Source organism: Gymnogyps californianus, chromosome 24 (genome assembly GCF_018139145.2).
Source record: "Gymnogyps californianus isolate 813 chromosome 24, ASM1813914v2, whole genome shotgun sequence".
Lineage (NCBI taxonomy): Eukaryota > Metazoa > Chordata > Aves > Accipitriformes > Cathartidae > Gymnogyps > Gymnogyps californianus.
Genome location: NC_059494.1, coordinates 414,740 through 434,752, shown reverse-complemented (window position 1 = coordinate 434,752; position 20,013 = coordinate 414,740). Strand labels below are relative to the sequence as shown.

The window sequence follows — 20,013 nt, the reverse complement described above, 5'->3', positions numbered from 1 at the left end:
TGGCCATTTGAGGTGAATTCCAACCCTGTTTTCTGTGATTCGTTAGGAGTGAGACTGCAGTGACAGTAGATCCTATACAATGCCTAGATTAAGAGAGGTCAAGAGCTCAAAAATGCATTTGCTGCTTTAAAACAGGGGGGTTTGATCTGTTTTTTGTTTAAAGCAAGCAGCAGATTTCAGTAAAAAATTCTTTGAAAATCCTAGCTTTGCATGTTTCACAAGCTAGCATACGCAAACAGCAAAGCATTCTAGGCTAAAATTATCCATACTATCATTAGAAAGCCATAAGAAGGAACATATGGATTGATACTAGCGTAAGCACAGATGGGCCTTCCAGAGCTGTGCTGCCGTGCAGCAGTTTCACCCCCAAACGGGAGCAGTTCCGATGCTTACTGTTCGTTCCCCATCGGGAAGTACAACTGACACGCTGCGAGAGATTTGACCTGTGCTTTTCTGTTTGGAAGGGACATGTAGTTCCCTGACCTATCTCCTGAGGTTAGAGAGGGCTCTTCTTGTATGCTTCACTTTTGTTTGTTTCCTTTCCTCTTTGGGTTGTGCTTTGCCTAACTACCAAACACTCGTTAATTGTTCTACGGGTGTTTGTCAGGGTAGTCATTACCCCTGCCTCGCGCAGGCAGCAGACAGGCTCCCTTGTGCTGGGCAGTGTCAAAGCCCACACCACTTACATGGCTTTTGGGTTTTTTTTCCCCCCTTCCTCCTTGGAACAATTAAACTTTTGCCTGATGATTCTGCACGCTTACTCGCTTAGGCTTCGCATCAGCGAAGCATGGTTAGCTTTGGCATCAGCGGATCGAAGCATTCCCTTAAAATTAAGCAGGTGGGTAAGCGCCCGGCCAGCTGCAGCCTCGAAGCTCAGCCGCCTGTGACTCTGCTGCCCCTCAGCCTCTGCAAGTTTGGAATTGCTGGAGCAGGGCACCGGTAAACACAGAGGGCTCCTCCTCCGTGCAGGAGCTTGGCCAAGAGGCAGTTTCACGATCACTGGGTTTTGTTTGGGTTTGGTTGGTCTCAACCCCGCTCTGGGGGCCCCTGCTGCTGGATGGTGAGGATGGAGGTACGGGAAGGGGGAAGGCAGCTGCCCCCACCCACAGCCAGCCAGGCTCCTTTGGGTGCCCCTAGGCCTCAGGCCGGCCCTGCTGGCAGTGAGGGGGTTTGGGTTAGGGCAGGCGGCCTCAGGGAACCCCAGGTGACCCCGTCCTGGTGCCAGGCCAGAGAGGGAGAGAGTAAGGGCCTTCCACCACACAGTTTCCACATCCCCACCTCATGTCACAGACGCTGGCCAAGCCCTGCAGCAGCCACCACGCTTCACCCTGTGCACGGGGCTGGCGGCCGCCCCTGGGCAGCCCGTCCAGTCACACTCCCACTTCCCTTCCTCCAGGCAGGGCTCCTCAGCCTCACCCGGGTCCCTCCTCACCCTGCCGCCTCGCACAGAGTCGGTAAGCACGGCCGTGGAGGTAGGGCACTAAAGGCACCGGGCATAGCCGCTGCCTTGGATGCTGGTGCACAACGGGGCTTCGGCAGCACGGCAGTTTCCTGCCTGTGCATTGACAGGCTTTCCCTCAGTCTAACTAGCTTACTCATGAAATAAATCCCTGCAGACAAACACCGTATTCACGGATTACAGAGCAGCCCTACATCTGTCAGCCGGGATGGGCTTCTCCCGTCATCCGCAGCTTGCTCAGAGAATAGGAGTGTGCGGAGCCGGAGACCTGGAAGCTCGAGCTCACGTACCCGGCGAGGACGTGTACTCGCAGTGTGCTGGGCCGTCCGCACGTGCATGCTCACCTTCAAAGCCAACAAGGGCCTGTTCTCACCGGGAAGCTGCGTCACATTTAGGCCAGACCTGCTCAAAGAACCAGTTTAGACAAGATTCCTGCGTCCAGTGTTTTCAGTCTGGCATCTTTTACCACCACTAAATGCAAAGCTTTTAATTAATAATAGACTAAGATGCCTGGAGCAAAGACTGCCATTATGAACTGTAAATGCATGCGGTATCAGTCACATAGCATCGTAAGGCTTCTTGGCTCTCTTGCAATATGTATGTTGACAGTAAGTTATGTGACCGATTGTTCTCTAACATGTTACACAGAAATGATGATGACTTTCTAGACTACCACATAGAACTTTTCAAAACAGATGGGAGAATTTTAGATTTAGTCTCTAGTAAATAAGTTACATACGCAAATATTCTTTAGTTAGGAAACTACCTCTTCTTTTTACTATTTGATAAGTCAGATCATGTCAGAATCTGAACTCGCTTCACTATTTCTGGCACTTCTGTTTCTGCAGTTCACTGCATTTGGAGAAGTAAAGATTGCTAACCACAGCCTGTGTTCAAAGTGCCAGTGCTGAAAGGAACATCTCGCAGAGTCTGGTTTTTAAAATTCTATTTTCAATATTTATATTTTGTTTCAACTTTGATTGGTATGCTGTAGAGGCTAATCCTGCAAATATTTACACAAATCAAGCTTTCTATATATAGTTCGTTCGAGCTCAATGGGAGCTCACCTTAATGAAGGCACATGTTCTGCAGGAGCATTTATTTTGGACTGAGCATTGAAAAATTTAGTTGCATCTGCTAGCCAGATTTTTTTTTTTTAATATATATACACACATACATACAGACACACACACATGTATGATGATTATTTTAGGTTCTGAGAGAGAAAGAAAATATTCAGTCACTGATCTCCACCTGAGAGAAGGCTCAGTGAGATAGAAAACAGCAGCATGGTGAGTATTCTTTTATAGCATAAATGATTCCATAGACAATTGTTTCTAACAGAATCAATTATAGCATTAAAAATTGTAGATTTTTAAAAACAAGTTTTAGATACAGAGATGCAAGGTCCTTTTTTTTTTTTTAGTTTCTGAAAAGCACCCCACAAACAACTTCATATATCCAATTTCCCTTTGAGGCAAGTAGTGCTGCCATTTTGACAGGTGAAAGAAGTATGAGCCCTGTTGGCCATGGGGAGGTGGGAGACTGAGAAGCTGATTCCCAACACTTTCCCTTGTTATTTTCCATAAGTGAGGACAGAATTGTCCGTGGGTACAAGCTTGCTCGGATCACAGGACTCGGACTTGCAAACAGAGCACTACACTTCAGCAAGTTATCCTTCCGTTAGCTGAGCTGTGCTTGCTGCTTGGGTGGTTCAGTGAGTGTGTTAATCTCAGTTATGCTGTGGATTTAGAACACGCACGTGAACAGCTGCTGTGGCTCAGCTGAGGTATGATAAATTCTTAAGCTGAGCTACTTGATCAGGACTCAGAGCCCATAGGTACACATAAACTATAATAAATTCATCATTCCAGGACCATGCCCACAAACTATCCTCCAGGTCTTCAAAGTTGACAAATTTATTTATTTATGTTAAAGAATGAACAAATTGTAGATCAGCGATTCCTCTAATGATTCTTTTTAAAAAACAATTACTGCTCTGTTGAGATGGGGCTAGAAACAGTCCCCAGGACTGCTATTTTATGCACATCCTCTTTCACTTAAGTTAGTTACCTCCAACACGTTTTTACAGAATGGGAGTGTCGGTGACGGAAGGTGCAGCGATGACAGTTCACTGCGCATGGACCTCTCCAATCTTGTGACCTGGGCACACACCCATGGGACCATATGCAATCAAATCCCAGCCTTGGAAATTGTGCAGAACATGGGTCATCCTAGCAAGGACAATTCTGTTCTGTGGATATGTGGAGTTGGACATGCCTATCACTGGCAGTGTGGAAAATTACACGTCAGAAGCAGAGAAGAGAATGAAGCTGTAGAAAAGAGAAAGAGGTTAGTACCTTCTGAGGCTTCATCAAGGGAAGCTAATTTAGATGAAAAGAGGTTCAGGATGACCCCATCTTTTGAGAGGGCTAAAGCAGACACTGTTAGCACAGGGTCATGTAGCAGATCTCCAGGGGACACTCAGCAGAAAGATGACACAGTCTACATAATACATAATGAACCATCACCCAGAGAAAATCGAAAAAATAGCAAATCCATGAAATCGTGCTTTGCAGCAGAGCAGCATTTGTCAATATCTGGTGGTGAAGTCAAAACTGACAGACACAAGGTGAAACTGGAAAGCAACGAAGATCTACAAATCATCTCTGATGAAGAGCAGTGCATACCAGATGAAGACGACCAAGGAGACAGAATCAACCAGAATATTCTGTCAGAATCACCAATTAAAGGTGTAACTGCTGAGGTAGATTTGCAAATGCATCACAGTCAGAAGATGGCATTTAACAAGCCGACAGCCACCCGAGCGCCTGGCTTTGCCCCCACAGGAAAGCCACCCCTAACTCTTGCCTGCATTCTAAAATCCCCTGTCAGCAATCAAGAGAGCCTGGACAGCAGCTTCTTGAGGTTAGGTCCTCTTAATCCTGCAGGGTCCACAACTGAAAGTTCTAGAGCAAGAAATTCCTCTGGGTCAGCAATACCAAAAGAACATTTAAAATCTGTTCCTGTCTCCAACATTGAAGCAAAGGCCCAACTTGAGTCACCTGCCTCTGTGACATTCTTTGAGTTTGAAGCCACTGTAGATGTCCAGCAGCAACTCCAGCTGAGCCCTCCTGAGTGTGGCACACTTGGAATAGGCTTAAGTGGGAACGTTACTGAAAACCCTGTTGAGGAGAGCGAACCGTCAGGATCTGGGCACGCACCTCATCTTTCAGCCTCATTGAGTCCAGAGAGCAAGAATGCAGACCATCTACCTGCATCTTCAAACAAAAGTAAGAGAGCCTGGAGTTTTATTCCTGGAGGGGTTTGTGGGTGTGGGGGTGTGTTTATTAATCACTTTCCCAAAATATTAAAGGAGGGTCAGTTCATATAGCTGCCAAAATCTGTACTGTAGCATCTAAAGTAAATGCCTCTGATTTGGGGCACTCTTGCTTCTACTAAAAGGGACTAAAAAGGTTCCTACCTTAAGCAATCAGCACTTCAATAGATAATGCCGTTCACTGAGGTACCCAAACGTGTACTTGGCTCGTGGCCCAGCCTTAACTACCCAGTTTGAATACTTTGGTCTTTCATTTTACTTAGTATCACCGCATAGTATGTTGGCTGTACTTAAGAGAGAGTCCCTGTGAGAAACTGGAGCCAGAGATGGGAACTCGGGTCTCAAGAGAAGAAAACAAGAGGAAGTAACTTTTAAAGCAGTGAAACAGAGAAATTGTGGCTGAAACTCTGGCTGCACCAAAGTCAACGGCAAAAATCCCAGAGATTGCAATGGGAGCAAAGTTTCAATCCTGCATATTAAATTACATGAGCTAAACAAATTGCTTTAGTACTTTTAAGAATTTTAAGATTTTCATACACGCTGTCCTTGGAATCCTACTGGAGCGGGGAGAGTTATAATTGCTCAAACATTAACTTGCAAGATACACTGCTTACTAGGGAACTTTCAATACCAAGGTTAAGCCATGCACAGAGCACATTTTAAATGATTCTGTATCACAAGAATATGCTGTTTGATGAAGATTTTAGAAGCCTAGCTTGTGGCTGTTTTAATCCTGCTGTAAAACAGACACCGTCCGCACAAGAAGGAACAGCTGACATACAGTGTGTGGACATTATCAAAATTATGCTAGTCTTTTGCAAGTAGTGGGGAAGCCATCAATGAAATAGATTTAATTCATTTAATAGATGATCATATTTTAGGATAGATGTGTATAATACACTGGAGCCTTAATGCCAGGTACATATATATTATTTAATCTAATGATTAAACACCTCAAATAAAATGCAAATGTCCAGGGTTTTAAAGATGTTATAGTAAAGCCACAAAATTTGCATCTATAATGATTTGAGTGCCTGCAGGTGCTTTTTCCACATTAATTCCAAGTAAACTGCTGTCTAGTCAGTTTTCTGGTTTTGTCTGCTCGTATCTAGGTGTAAACATTGAGGCAAATTTTTAAAGTTTAATTCAAAGAGTAAGAGTATCTCTTTTCCATCCTGTGGCTTAATGCCTTGGCTCCATCTGAGAAGCAGCCCCCAACAGCGTGTCTCCCTTCCATGCACTCAGTATGAGAATCCCATTGCATATTCCCCGAAACCTGTCCTCTTCCCACACTCACAGTCCAGCCCCATGGCCTCGTCTGTGGCACGCCAGGCACCCAGCCTGGCAGAGCTGCTGCAGCACTGCCCTGCGGCCACGCAGATGCTTCCTGACTGACCGCATCTCCAGAACTCCTCCCTAGCTGCAGGGCCGGGCTGTAGCTACGCTGCTCCCCCGTCCCACCCCGAATACTTGTCCCGCTGCACCAGACATTTATACCTATTTCTCTGCTGAAATAATGACCCATCTCAACTAGCCGTAGCATTAAAGAGCGATGGCCTACTGCAGGTTTCTGCAGTGCAGGGGACTGGACAGCGTCCTTCGAAAGAAAAGAGATTACTGAAATAGTATTTTGGGGTTTGTCGGTAACGCAATGGGTGTACGCTTAAAGCACCATTAGTATTCCGGAATAGACTCGGGGTTACAGACATTCGTATTCCTTATGGAGCCACAACCATACAAACTGGCACAGTTGTTTTTTGTGGACATTATTTGACTATTTTTGTAATTGACAACATATATCATCAGAAGGGACTGGGAATTCATCTGGGAATGTCTGTGTAGTAGCCGTTTCTGCCAAGATAAATGGCTTATGGCTCAAGTGAGGCCTCTGCATGTATTGATTTACAAGCCATTCATCTCTTCACATAGAGCAGTCAGTAACGAAACAAGCAAAAACTCCAAAACAGCAGCACAGGGATCAGTAGACTCCACCTCAGTCCAGCCACAGCATTTTAAGATAACAACTAAGCATGTTCAAAATAACTTGGTGCAGGAAGGGGAATCTCTAGATGTTGGCTCTAGAATCCTTTTCAATCTACCCCTCTTTAGCCCTGGAAAAGTCACAGGCGAGCAGATGGAGCTTTTCAGCAATCCAAAGAATTAATTTCTCATGCTACATCGAACTAGGTAGATGTGGTATTGCCATAGCAACTTGAGAGAGAACCCAACTGGAATCCTGGCAATCCTTTTTTAAAAAAAGATACACTTTTACTCATCTTTTTGTTCTTCCTTACTATCTGCCCCTAACTTTTGGTTGATGTTTTTATTTCACAGCGAGAGCTCTCTTGCTCTGAAGAGATTTTTGTAAAGATGAACGCTTTGAAATGTATTTTGCATAATGCCTTGTACAGCACTTTGAACATATGAAATGGATGCTACTTAGTCCTGAGGCAGATCACAAGATCCATGTACAGGCCAACTCCCACCTATTTTAACAGAGCAGAGTTTGGCCCCTTGCAGTCACCATAAAATACACGCCAGAGTAGTTGCAAATTGACGAAAGTATATCAAGTCCATCTGGGGTTGCTTGGGCTTCATAGCCAGCACTGCAGGCTCGGGACTGCAGCCACTGGTTACATGGCTGGTCCCATGAGTGCACTCCTACGAGCACGCTCTGAGGGTCCGCTCCAGAATCAGCCAGGGTGAAGTTTAACATCAAGCCAAGCCATCAATGACAGTTCCAGTCTCCAGTCCTGTATTGCTGTCTGAGAAGGCCCATAGAACGTGCACCAATGCTTTCCACACGTGCACCCCACAATGACATTCAGTGGTTAAATCTCATTAGGAACTCATTCTCTCCCATTTAAACATAATCCATAAAGAAGGAATATCTTAAACTTACCTACACGGTGGTATGCAGATTCACCAGCCAAGTGAGAAAGAGCAGGAAAGGAGACAGTCCTTTCCCTATCTAGCCTGGCGCTGTCAGGTGGTGCTGGCTGGCTTGTTGAGGACACAGATCTAAACCAAAGCTTTAAAGGAAGGGGTTTGTGAAAGTCCCATAATCTCTGAATTACTTTTAGAAGGAAGGGGAATGTTATTCTGCACCTCCTTATATTTCACTGTTCTCCTTGTAAGTTCTTGCTGTCCACAAAGCTGTGTCTTATCTTTTAGATGTGTTGAAGAAGTGGGAGAAAAAGAGAAACCGTAATGCTAGCGATATAAAAATTTTCAAAGACTGGCTGGTTTTACATTGCCCTTCTGAAACACGTGAGATCTGTAAGCTGCCACCCGAAGACCTCAATAATTACCTGGCCTCGTTCTACAGTTCTGCAAAGAGACAGAACGGCACAGATTTTTCCGCCAGTTCTTTGCACTTCTTTCAGAGCAGCATAGAGAGATACCTGAAGGATCACAACTACAAGTACAGCGTGGTTAAAGGGTTGGAATTCAGAGCGTCTCAGGAAGCCTTGAAACTAAAGCATCAGCACCTATCTCAAAAAGAGAGAGAGGGAGAGTGGAGTATTTTGGAGAACCTGACAGAAGAAGATGTGGAAAGTCTTCGTAAGAGGGGACTTTTAAGTAAGACGCACCCTCAGGGCTTTTTGCACCTCATGTTCACCAATATCATTAGGGGGTTCGGGGCAAGCACGCACAGTCAGAGCCCTAATCTGTACTGGGGACAGCTTGTGCTAAAAAAGAATGAGGGAGAGCTGGAGTACTTGGAGTGGAAGGATGATCTGAGCACAGAGGTAAATATGGGGGAATCGGGTCCACGTCTCTTTGCCAAGCCTGACAATCCAGATAACTGTCCGGTCACAGATTATAAGGAGTATGCCAAGAGGAGGCCACTGGATATGCTTCATGACTACGATCCACTGTATCTAGCTCCGAAGCCTCTGTGCTCCATATGGGACCAAATATGGTACTGCAGAAAGTCACTGACAAAAGCCAAAATGGAAAAGATCTTGAAAGTTATTATCCAGCAAGTCAAAGGACCTGTAAAGAAGTCCAAGAAATAAAGGTATCCATTTAGTTTCTGCTGTGCCACTTTTTGATAGGAGTATGTTTCCAAGTAGTCTTTGACAGGTTTAAGTGGCAATGTTTAGTATAGGTTGAGAACACCCTTCTCTTCTGTTTCACCTTAGAACATAGGTCATCTACAAATTTGCATCACCTTAGCATTCAGGTTAAGTGAAAAACTTCTCTTGTTCTTTATATTAATGGAATTGATAGTTCAGTAAGTTAAATAAATATGAGAATCTTAGCTTTCACATTTGTAAAACAAGTTAATATTCTATTGTATTATTAATGACATGATAAAATAGCTAATGTTAACGTGGAGAGGGCTCGGTAGCTGAATAGCTTGGCTAGGAGTTTAAGCTGCACTCATTTAGGGGAGCTGACACTTGTAAACAGCGTTTAGTCTATTGTATAAGCCTATTGTAAAAAGATAAGTAACACCAGTTTGTTCTGGGGTGGAAGGAGACTGTTAAAATGCCATGTTTGCCAACTGCTAATCCATACCTCATGGGAATGCTTTCAACAAGGTTTATGTCATTATTCTTAGTGAAAGATTTGTAGATTTAAGAAGTTGTGACTGTTTTAAAAAGTTATTTAAAATGGCCGACAGCGTTGAAAGGTTTTATGGTAAGTGTTTTCCCCAGAGTGCTAAATATAGCTACATAAATACACTTTGGTAGATGTCAACTTTTTTCAGCTGTTCAAGTACTATTCAGTCAATACGTTGTCTCACAGTCCAGTTGAGTTGTTGGGTTGCATTGTTGACATAACCTAATAAAAGAACGTTTTTTTCAGTCCTGTTTGTCTGGTCGGTTTGTCTGTTGTACAGAGATGAAGCCAGTAACCCCAAACTAGCAGGTAACGGTTTCCTGAAACGCCAGCACGTTCACTTCTTGTGCTCAGGTTTCTCCTGCTCTGAGCCCGTCATTATTCAGCATTACGGAGCTGACCCCGAGGAGGATTTGGGCTGTTTGAAACCCCACGGAGCCCACGTCCGTGGTTTCTTAACGAGGTCTTTGTGGCCAAACCCTTTGCCAGAATTGGTCCCATTCAAGCAACATTTAGTATCACCAAATAACTTAAGAGATGTTTAAAGAGCCATAAAAAAGACAAACTCACTTAATCGAATGCTCAGAGGGCATCTCCCAGCTTTCCTCGTGCTGCCGAGCACAGTCAGCATTACAACTGCCACAGCCATCGCTGAAGGACCCATCCGTTGGTCAGTGCCCAGGTCAAGCCCAGCCACACGTGCAGCTCTGTGCCTGACAGCTGAGAGCCAGAGCAAACCCCTTCCTACAGAGCTGGGCTTTTCTCACCCTGTCTGAAGATAAGGACCAGATCAGGCTTTTCTTTCCTCTGTGCTGATCTATTTAGTCCACACCCCAAAGCTCGTTAATGAAAGGCTGCTGCCTCAAGGATCAGGTGGCACAATTAGCTGGCAGCATTCACGAAATCCTGTCCCGAGCATGCCCACACCTCCTGCTTCTCTGGGCGGCTCCAGGAGGGAACGGAGTGGACAAGGGGACAGGCGAACGGCCGCCCCCGACGCGCTGTTACAGGCGGCAGAAAGCAAACCTCCCAGAAACAACAGAGCATCCAGCAGAACCAGGATCACCGCCGCCCCCGGCCCAGGCTGCCCGCCGGCCTGCCCGCAGCAGCGCCCACACGCCCGCGCCCTTCCTGGCCCAAACCTTGGGCTGGGGCTACGGGGCTGAGCCATCAGTGGCCCAAACCTTGGGCTGGGGCTACAGGGCTGAGCCGTCAGCGGCCCAAACCTTGGGCTGGGGCTACGGGGCTGAGCCATCAGCAGGGCTGCGGTGGCCGAGCCGGGCTCAGAGGCTTTGCCAAGTGGGCACAGCAAAAGAGCACGGAATTTTGTAGCGCTGTGTGCGCTGAAGGTGCGTGTGCGGGGTCCTGCCCCGAAGAGAGCCTGAGGAGGGGGAGCAGCCCTCCCGCCGCTAACAAACCCTGCGGTTCCCAAGGCCACACACCCCTGGCCGGGGAAGGTTGCTTGCCTCTACGCACAGGGTGTCTGTGGATCCTGTTTATTTGTGTCTTACAGTGGGTTTAAGCTAAATTTCTAGTTAATTGCACTTCATACAAATGAGTAGCACCCTGGGTAATATGCTAACTTAGACCTCATCAAGAGTTTAACCGCTGCTCACAAAAGAGAAGATCAGCCAGAGAACCGTTTCATTTCCTAAAAGCAAGGCCGCAGTGTTATCCGGAATTGTCAGTAACTGTCCCAGGGCGTGTCTGAGCAGCTCAAACTGTAAACCTCATTTCCAATAATTAGGAAATTACCCATAGTAGGCTGTTGCTAGGAGCGGCGTCTGCGGCAAAAAAGGCTTTTCAAAGATCACAGCCGGAGGACTTAAAGTACACTTTTACGTTGAAAAAAGGGCAAGAGGAAATCCCAGTCTCCGTTTCTATTGCGTGTTAACGATGTCCAATTAAAATTGACTCAGTTTATCAGCTAGAAGATGCCTTGCTAACCTACAAAAACTATTCCATGAGCAATCTAAGAATTGAATGTTTATGACTGAAGTCAGGATGAAAATACTTGTGAAAGTTTTTTTTTTTAATTAAATGCATTTGTGTATATGTTTGGTGGAAAAGGATTTCAAGGAACATCTTTTTTCTGCGAGAAGCGAGACCGAAGGCTCTGGGCTCGCCAGCCCTCGGGGCCTGCTCCAGCCCTCGCTCTTCACCCGTCCCTGCCCTTCGTTGCAGGGCTCAAGGGGAAGGGAGAAACGCTGGGCATCATCCGAGGGTTACACGCGTGCTTTTCGTCTTTGCATCGCGAGAAAAAAAATGATTAATTAGGGTGGAGACCGAGCTACAACGCGAAGTGATTTGAGCGAGGCCGTGGATGAGAAGAAGCGCAGAGACTCGGGGTCCGTCTCCTCCGTCCCAGCCCCTCGCCCTGCTGTGGTGCCTGCACGGCCGGGTGCTTCGGCGGAGGAGGAACGTGGCTGTCGCCCGACTCCTACCGCCGTGGGGCCGGAGGGCTCTTCCCGCCGCGCCGCAGGAGCGGGCCAGCCCCGGAGCAAGCCCTGCGGGGGGCCCGCACCCCCCGGAGCCTCCCTGGGTCACCCCATCAGCGCAGCGGGACGAGCGCTTTGCAAGGGAAGGCAACGCCCAGAGGCTTCTGCAAAACCAGTTTCTTTTCCTCTTCTTGCGGGGAGGGTTTTGACACCCCCCCCCCCCCCCTCCACCGCCAGCGCAGGACCGGCGGGAAGCCGCAGCAGGGAACTGGCCGTGCCCGGCGGCCGCTGCCGCCCCCCCCCTGCTCCGGGCCGAGCTCGGCGGCGGGGCCGGGGCCGCCGGCTCCCCCCCCGCGCTCCGGAGCCCAGCCCTCCCCGGCCAGGCGCCGGCGGCCCCGGGGCTGCCCGGCCCCACGCTCACCCGTGGGTGCTCGGGGCTCGCGCTGCCTGCGCGCTCGCCGGGAGCCATCTAGCGACAGCGGGGGGGGCGGGCAGCGGGGCGGGCAGCGGGGCCGGGCCCTTTCCCTGGCCGCCAGCGGGCAGGATCCCGGCGTTTCCCCAGCCCGGCAGCCGTGGGGACCCCCCCCCGGGAGCCGCCTCCCCCCGGGGCTGCGCCCAGCAGAAGGCTCCGGTTCCGGTCCCGCGTCCCCGACCCCGTCTCCCCAGCCGCGGGGGCTCCTTTGAAACGCCTGCTGCAGAACCCACGGAGCAGGCGGACAAACAAAACGGGCAAGGAAGAATGAGGGAAAGCAATGACTCTTTAATAAATTAGCAAAATAAACAGCATTTATATATATGTGTGTGTATTATATTACTGCATCTCAGCAGATCACGAGTTAAGCAGAAACGTTGATTTCCCAGTTTGATGCTGACATTGATCCAAAGGTGTGCATCAGTCTAGGTACCCTCCTAGGTGATGCCTGGTGGTGTGGTACTTAAAAACCTAAAACCACTTAGAAATGAAATAGCTTTTCTGTAAGCCAGAGACACAGCTTCCAATGAGAAGTTAAATTACCGTATGATTTCATCTGGCTGTCTCCTTGCAGAAGTGATTAAAAGAAAGTGATCCAATTTTTCCCCTCCTAAGGAAAAAGAAGTATTACCTCACCTCAAAGGGAAGGGGGAATGAATGAGCAGATCTAATGCATTGGAAGGATCATCTGTTATATTAAAAACGGATGCAATTTGCAGTGTACAAGTCTCTGATTCTTGCGATAACCAGGAGCTGAACTGATCAGGTAATTCAATCGTGCGTCAGTTGATCCCAAACAGGGCAAGTACATGGCGAAGTCTGGTGGCCCCGGCCCCCCCCGGCCCCGAGGGCTCCCTCAGTCGTCGTCCCTGACGTACTGCCCTGCCTCCCAGCGCTGGGCCATGGCGCTCTTGTGACGAATCACTCGGGTGCTTTCCACAACCTAAAGAAACCAGAAGGCACGGTATCTTTTTATAAAGAAGATATTTTTATAAACAATCTTTTCTGCACGACTTGCTCTCCCAGCCAGAAGCTCCCCTTCTTCGGGTTGAATACGCCCGACAGCGGCCATGACAGGTCCTGCCCAACGCGATGCCCACCCGAGCGGTGCCCGTGGCCCTGCGGGAGCCGAGACCCCCGTCCATCCCGTCAGCCTCCAGGGCCGGGGAGCGAGGGGAGCCCCGTGGGGAGGGGGGAGTCAGGGCAGGGCAGCCCTCGAGTATGTAAAGGACTTTACCTCTGTGTTGATCTTGTCAACGGGTTCAATGCCTGCGTACTGTGAAAAGGGGGAAAAAAAGGTTCAGATAACAGCAACCTAGCAGGGAAATATCCAGAGGCAGCTGGATACGGCCCACAGAGGGGTCAGGCTGCCAGGCACGGGAGAGGCGAGGTGAGACAGCCCTCCCCAGAGCGGGGGGACAGTTCAGGCCAGGACCCCCCCAGGAGGAAGCTGCTGCTCTTCTCCAGTCCCACCCAGCGCTGGCACCCCTGAGCAGCGGGGCGCTGCCCTGGGGGCTCGGCACGGCCCCTTGCCCGTGCCACCACCGCCGGGACTCCCACCGAGCCGAGCAGCTGAGCCTCCAGCTCCGGGTGGGAGCCAGGCATGGCCACCTCCGGCCCCGGAGCCACCAGCCTTCTCCTGGGCTCCAGCCCCCCGACCGCGTGCTGCCCGGCGCAGGCAGGGCGGGCGCATTCACCTTTCCATCCTCCTTCACCCTCCTCCTCCGCTCCTCGAAGGGGCTGGAACAAGCCGAGTCGGGGGTGAGGGTCTCCGTGCTGCCCTGGGAGGGACCGGCCACTCTCAGCGGGGTGAAGGACGACACCAGCCCCAGGACCCCCGCCTGGTGCGAGGCAGGAGTGGAGGTGGGAGACTCGGACACCGAGTAGCTGCCGCTGACACCTGAGGCAGCTTCGAGAGAAAGAGCCATCGGGGGGTGAGGGACACCAGGACCGCTCCCGGGGGCTGGGGTACCCGCAGGAGAGCAAGGCTCCTGCCCCAGACCGGCCTCCTCGGCCGGTCCAGCAGGTTTGGTCACGGCCAGGACCCCATGTCTGGGTGCCAGCCAGGGATTGTCAGGAGCAAGGGAGGGGAAATGCATGAGCTGGGCACTTTTGGGCCCTTCCAGCACTGTTTTCTGTGGTAACATGACACAAAGTCATCAAAACCTGAGCAGCTCTGGAATCGAAAGCCGAGCTGCTCTCGCAAGGCCTATCCCTCATCGTCATCAGCAGTTCCCCCACATCTGCTCCCCCTGGCAGGCTGGGCTGGTCCAGCTGGCTCCAGGGACTTCGCGTCAAGCACTTCTGCTTGCTGACCACAGAATCCCTGCCCAAGGAGAATGATTTCTCCCGGGACAACTTGCTACCAACACACAGGAGTCCTTACGGGCATCTCAGCAAATCATTGCAGACAGGAACTTGGACACCTCACCCACAGCCAGACTCTCCCAGGCCGGGACTTGATGCTTTCCACCCGTAACTCTGTCCCCCTCAGTCCCTGCTCTGGCCACTCTTGCTCTTACGGTGAGCCCAGGTCACCTCTGGCTGCCGGCTGCGAGAGGCATCTCACGCAGACTGCGGGCACCGGCCGTAAGGGCTTCCCGTGCCTGGGAGAGGCGCCCGCCTGCCTGCACGGAAAGGGCCCTGGGGACGGGCACCCCACGGTGCCACTCCTGCCCCCTCTGATGGCTCCTGCTGAGACTCAGAGCCACCAGGAATGGGAGGGCAGGAGCGATGCCCGCGGTGACTCTGCCCCTGGGACTGACCCCTGCCCCGTCCCAGCCTGCCGTTCCTCTCCTCCCCTTACCGGAGCTGTGCCGTGAGCGGGAGTCCTCCTGGGGAACGCCGTCGCTGCTGACCAGGGAGTAGCCGTCTATCAGCTGCCGCCGCCGCCGCTGCTCCTGCAGCTCCTCTTCCCTCTGCAAGTCGCTCTGGATCTCCTTCTCGATCAGCGCTGACGTCTGGGGCTTCCAGGTCCTCAGCTTGTACTGCTCCTCCCGGCTGTCCTCTCTCCTTAGCGGGTTCTGCGTCCCCATGTCATCCACAAAGGAGACCCTGGGCTTCCAGAAGGAGAAGGAGAAGTACTCTCTGGGCAGGACAGATGTGCTGGCGGGGCTCGGGGTGGAGCCGGGAAGCCTTCCTCCCCAGGAATCCTCGCTCGCCTGTTTGCTGGCGCTAGCGGAAACGTGCTGGGACACCAGGGGCTGGTCCTGGCTCTTCTCGCTGGCAGCGAAGCGCGGCTGGGACGCCTGGAAGTGCGTGATGCTTGCTGTGTAGCTGGGAAGGCTTCTCCCACCCCTGGTGTCTTCTGCGGGGCAGGGGCCGTGGCTCGTGGGCTGCTCTGCCGCAAACTCATTCACCCAGCTCCTCCGCTCCTCTGCCTTCCTTGTGGGGGTGGGCTTCTGCGGGGGGGCTTCCTCCTGCTCGAACACCCTCCTGTGCTCGTCCAGCTCCTGCTGCGTCCCCCTCTCATATGTCCCCAGCAGCCTCCTCTGCTTCTTCAGATCTTCCTCGCGCTTGGTTTCCTGCTCAATTTCCCTCTGGACATAAAGGGAAGCGCGGCCTTTGTCCTTCCCTTTCCTGCCTGGGCCGGGAGAGGCGTGCATGGAGAGGAGAGGCTTGGTCTGGATCTCCACCAGCTCGCTGCTGGAGGTCAGCCGCTGGATCCCCCTCTCCTTCCAGAGGTTCTCCTCCCTCTCCATCGCCATGCGGATCTCCCGCTCGATGGGCGTCTCATTGCTGATCTTCGTCTCCTTGTCGATCTTCGTCTCCTTGTCCAGGCCATTGCTGCTGGCCCTCAGATCCACAAGGCCATTGAAGATCTCGTTGGATGCACTTCCGTCGCTGGCGTAGCCTGCATTGGCTTCATTATACATCTCACCCAAGCCGGAGTCCAGGTCCTCTCTGGAAGATGCTTTAGTCAAGCTGGACGTTTTCCCGGTGGGATATGACCTTTCAGTATCAGCCCTTCCGGGAGCATAACCCTCCTCCTTCACAGGTGTCTTGTAGGACACACCATAAACCTGATAAATGGTCTTGTCCGTCCTGCTCTGGCTGGATGCACCGGCATTACCGTAACCTCTTGCAGCCTTCGTGGCCATCTCAGGACTATGCCTAGAGACTTTTGTCATCGACTCTGGCTTTGGAGACATGGCCTGTTGCCCTGGGCTGAAGAAAGAGCCCGGGTTGGTCTTCTCCAGCATCAGGAACTGCTGTCGAGCAGCGGAGAAGTTGATCTGCTCCGTGTTGACATTTTCAGGGTCAACAGGCGTCGCTGCCCTCCCCGAGGAAGGCTTGTCAAAGCAAATGGCGAAGCTGGTGGTGGAGCTGCCCGTGTGCCTGCCTTCACCCTGGCTGCCTGTGCCGGTGTTTATGGAGCTCAGCTCATCCGTGGAGCTCCACCTCTCGGCCATGGTGGAGCTCTTCCTCACCACCTGGCTCCGGATGATGTCCCTCCTCTCGTCCTCAAGCTCCCTGGCTTTCTCGGGTGAGATGTTCGGTGGAGGGACCCTGAGCTGTTCCTGCTCATCCTCATCGTAAAGCTTCGAGGGTTTCCTCTCGCCTCTGTAAGCCCTGAGGTCATACAGGCTTCCCGACCTCACCACCTCCAGCTTGGACTCTCTGTCCGGCGACGGGGTCCAGACATCCTTTCCACCATCCAGGAAATATGAGGGTGACTTTGACCTCATTTTCCAGCCATAGCCGTTTTCCACCCTCTGGCTGCTGTGTTGAGCAGAGCCAAACACGTCATCGTCGCTGTCGGCCCTCTGCTCTGCAAACGAGCCGGCTTGGTGAGCATCGTTACAGTCGTGCTTGTGCGAGGTCTGCGGGAGCTGGAAGACCAGGTGCCTCGTGACTCTGTCCATCTCCTGGGAAGAGTCAGCATTCAACCCTCTGCCAACCTCACCCTGGACCAGGGACGCTGCTCAGCTTCGAGGTCGCCCTCGGGCTCCCGGCTCACCTGAGGACGAGGGGCAGGACCTGGCTGGCCCTGCAAGCAGGAGGGGAGAGCGGCTGTTAGGAGCAGCAGAAGGAGCAGAGGTCGGCGGCATGCAGCTCCCTCTCCCAGCCTGGTACTGCTGTCCTCGCCCAGGCGGTGACCGAGAGATACCTGTGCCCAGGGGACAGACACCGCTAACACAAACCAGCCGTGTCCCAGCACTCATTCGCTCCATTTACCCAGAAACGCCAGGTCCTGGACAGAAGCAGCCAGAGCACGAAGCACCGTTCCCAACAGGAACTGCCCCAAAGCCGTCGTCCCCCTCCCGCCTCTGTTCCCCAGCCTGGCCACGTCCTGAGCCGAGCCGCAGCCACAAGTGAGCAAAGCCAAACCTGCCGCGGGCAGCCAGCGTCACTTGCACCACCAAGAGGGCAGCGGTGCTGCGAGACTGCGGCCGTGGGGCTTCAGGCAATGCCACATCTGGCTCGGCTGCGCCAGCCTCCGCCACCACCCCGGGCAGCTCTTGCCCGCTCCAGCACGGCCACCCTCGTGCCTTACCGCGCACACCGGGCGGGGAGGGACCACCAGCCACAGGCGGCACCGGGAGCATCAGCTCACGGCAGGGAGAGGTGTCGGCAGCGCCAGGTCCACCTCTGCCTGGAATTTCTCCTTGCGCATTTACAGGAAGGAGGCTCCAAATAGCCGAGCTATTGAAACAGCGAGGATCATAAAAATGGTTTCATGGCTCATAAAAAGGAGGGGACTTTAACCCCCGTGTCACGCAAAGCAGGATTAAACTGCCTCGGCCTTGGTGTCGATCCTCCTGCGCTAAGTGGGCCGGAGCTGGATGGGACAGCGGGTGCCGGGGGAGGGAGGGGCGGCGCAGGTGGGTCCCGGTGAGACAGCAGCTCTCACCATGTGGCAAACACCATCCCCGGCCCGGCCCCTGTGCCAGCAAGACACAGGTAACCCCCGGGCGAGCCGGGCGTACCCCGGGTGAGCAGCACATCCTCTCCCTCTGTTTGCCGAGGCATAGCCGCAACCCTGCCGTCACCGCTCCTGGCTGGGCTCGTGCGAGCCCGAGCGGGTCAGGGGTGCGTCAGCGCCGGGCACCACTCCCCAGGCGCTCGCAGCCTCCTGGGAGCACGTGGCGAAGCCGGGAGCAAGGCTACGGTGATGACAGGGGCAGCCCAGAGCCTGGGTGCTGCGGTACCGGCGAGCACGGCTCGGGGTGAGGCTCCCCTGGACGGAGGCAGGTGGGTCCCTGCGTCCGGAGCGGCCCGGCTCGTCCCCAGGGCAGATGCACTGTGCCCTGGACGTGCCTCCTTCCCTGCAGCGACACTGGTGACAGAGCTCCCTCTGCTCACCTCCCAGCCTGTCCCGGCTGCGCCCTTCCTCCCGGGGGGCAAACGGGGCCGCCCTGCAGCTGAGGAGCCATTTAAGCCTTTCCTGGGGCGGGAGCACCTCGGTCTCCTCAGGGGCAGTGGGGCAGCCCGGGCCAGCCCCAGGGCGATGCCTTGCCACCGTGGTGCTGCTGCCCAGCCCCGTGCCCAGCCCCGTGCCCAGCCCGGGCGGTTCAACCTCGCTGCCTGCAGCAGGGACCAGGCTGGGGGCTGCTGGAACTGCCGTTCCCAATGTGCTGTGCCCAGCTGAATTCCCGTAACCTCTTCATGTTCCTACCTGTAATTCACTATTGCTCTTTCATAGCCCCCGATGACCCGGAGAGTGAAAACTATCTATCTCCCCACACCTCTTATCACATTTGGAGGGGTCAGAGGTCCCTGCTGGGAGGGGACTTCTCACCGGGGAGCGCCGGTGGCCGGCGCAGGAGGGGAGCAGGGAGGAGGAAATCAGCAGGGCTCTTATCAGGGCTCCCGGCTGGCACCACGCTGAGCGGCACAGCCCCTCCTGAAGCAGCACCCAAAACCATCCGACTGCCTTGGCTCGGCCCCGGCTGCCCAGCGCTGAAGGATCGTGGGGGTGTGGGGGTCCCAGGCTCATCCCCCCTGTGCCGGGCTACCCCTGGCCCAGCCAAGCACCACAGGGAGACGCTGGGCAGAGCAGGCGGCATTGCAGCACCCGTCAGCCTGGCCTGGGCCCCCCTCACCATAAAGAGACATCTAGGGAGTTTTCCAGGGTCCCCTCGCCCTGGGGGTCCTGCAATGGGCTGCAGACCTGCAGCGTGCCCACCCCGCCCCGTGCAAACAGCCACCTGAACTCCCAGACCTGCCAACATGTGAGATGTGCATGAACGTGTCGGCGTGCCGCCGGCGGCCCCTCCGCCTGCCCACCACAGATAGGGTCGGCGTGTGCATGCACGCCCTCACCGCAGCCGGACCCTGTGCAGGGGTCCGTCCCTCTGAGGCCAGGGGGAAAATGGCCACCCCAAGTGCCCTGGCACTGCCCTCGCCCCCACCCCGACCGCGCTGCACTTACTGTCCGGGGGAGCTGTCGGGGCAGGGGTCCCCACGCCCCGGGGAGGCCGCGCGGGGCACCCAGCTGAGCCGTGACTGCCAGGGAGTGGCTGGGGCGGGTGGCGGTGGGGCGTGGGGGCGTGGGGGCCACGGGGCCGGCAGGGCTGCGGGGCCCTGATAAGCTCAGCCCGAGCCTGTGGGGAATTCCAAGAACCGCGCTGGGCTCAGTGCTGGCTGCGGTTCAATGACGCGTTCCCGACCCCCCCCGCGCCACCGTCACCCCCGCTGCAGCTGGCTCCCACGCCTGGAGGGCTGCCCTTCGCCCCCAGCCTGCGGCACGCACCCATGTGCCGACGTGCCAATGCACCGATGGGCCGAT

The 20,013-nt window shown here is 53.4% G+C and overlaps 2 protein-coding genes across 6 annotated transcripts; one reads left to right on the top strand and one right to left on the bottom strand.

Annotated features, from left to right (window-relative positions):
* The first annotated feature begins 1,667 nt into the window (after positions 1–1,667).
* On the top strand, positions 1,668–8,983 carry LOC127025684 (uncharacterized protein KIAA1958-like). The gene is made up of 3 exons (XM_050910770.1): positions 1,668–1,745; positions 3,552–4,752; positions 7,974–8,983. Exons 1-3 carry the CDS (start codon positions 1,668–1,670, stop codon positions 8,819–8,821), a joined length of 2,127 nt encoding a protein of 708 aa, XP_050766727.1. The 3' UTR covers positions 8,822–8,983.
* A 3,566-nt stretch (positions 8,984–12,549) lies between these two features.
* MISP (mitotic spindle positioning) lies at positions 12,550–19,706 on the bottom strand. Of its 5 annotated transcripts, none has more exons than XM_050910439.1 (5): positions 19,657–19,706; positions 15,088–17,271; positions 13,979–14,190; positions 13,519–13,557; positions 13,121–13,224 (listed from the first exon to the last, which is right to left on the bottom strand). In XM_050910439.1, the coding sequence occupies exons 2-5, from the start codon at positions 17,144–17,146 to the stop codon at positions 13,138–13,140; spliced, it is 2,397 nt and encodes a 798-aa protein (XP_050766396.1). In that variant the 5' UTR covers positions 17,147–17,271; positions 19,657–19,706; the 3' UTR covers positions 13,121–13,137. The 5 variants fall into 5 exon arrangements, with proteins under 5 accessions (XP_050766397.1, XP_050766396.1, XP_050766401.1 ...); XM_050910444.1 differs by lacking the exon at positions 19,657–19,706 and having other exon boundaries at positions 15,088–17,149; positions 17,242–17,405; XM_050910441.1 differs by having other exon boundaries at positions 13,161–13,224; positions 13,979–14,062.
* Positions 19,707–20,013: the final 307 nt, after the last annotated feature.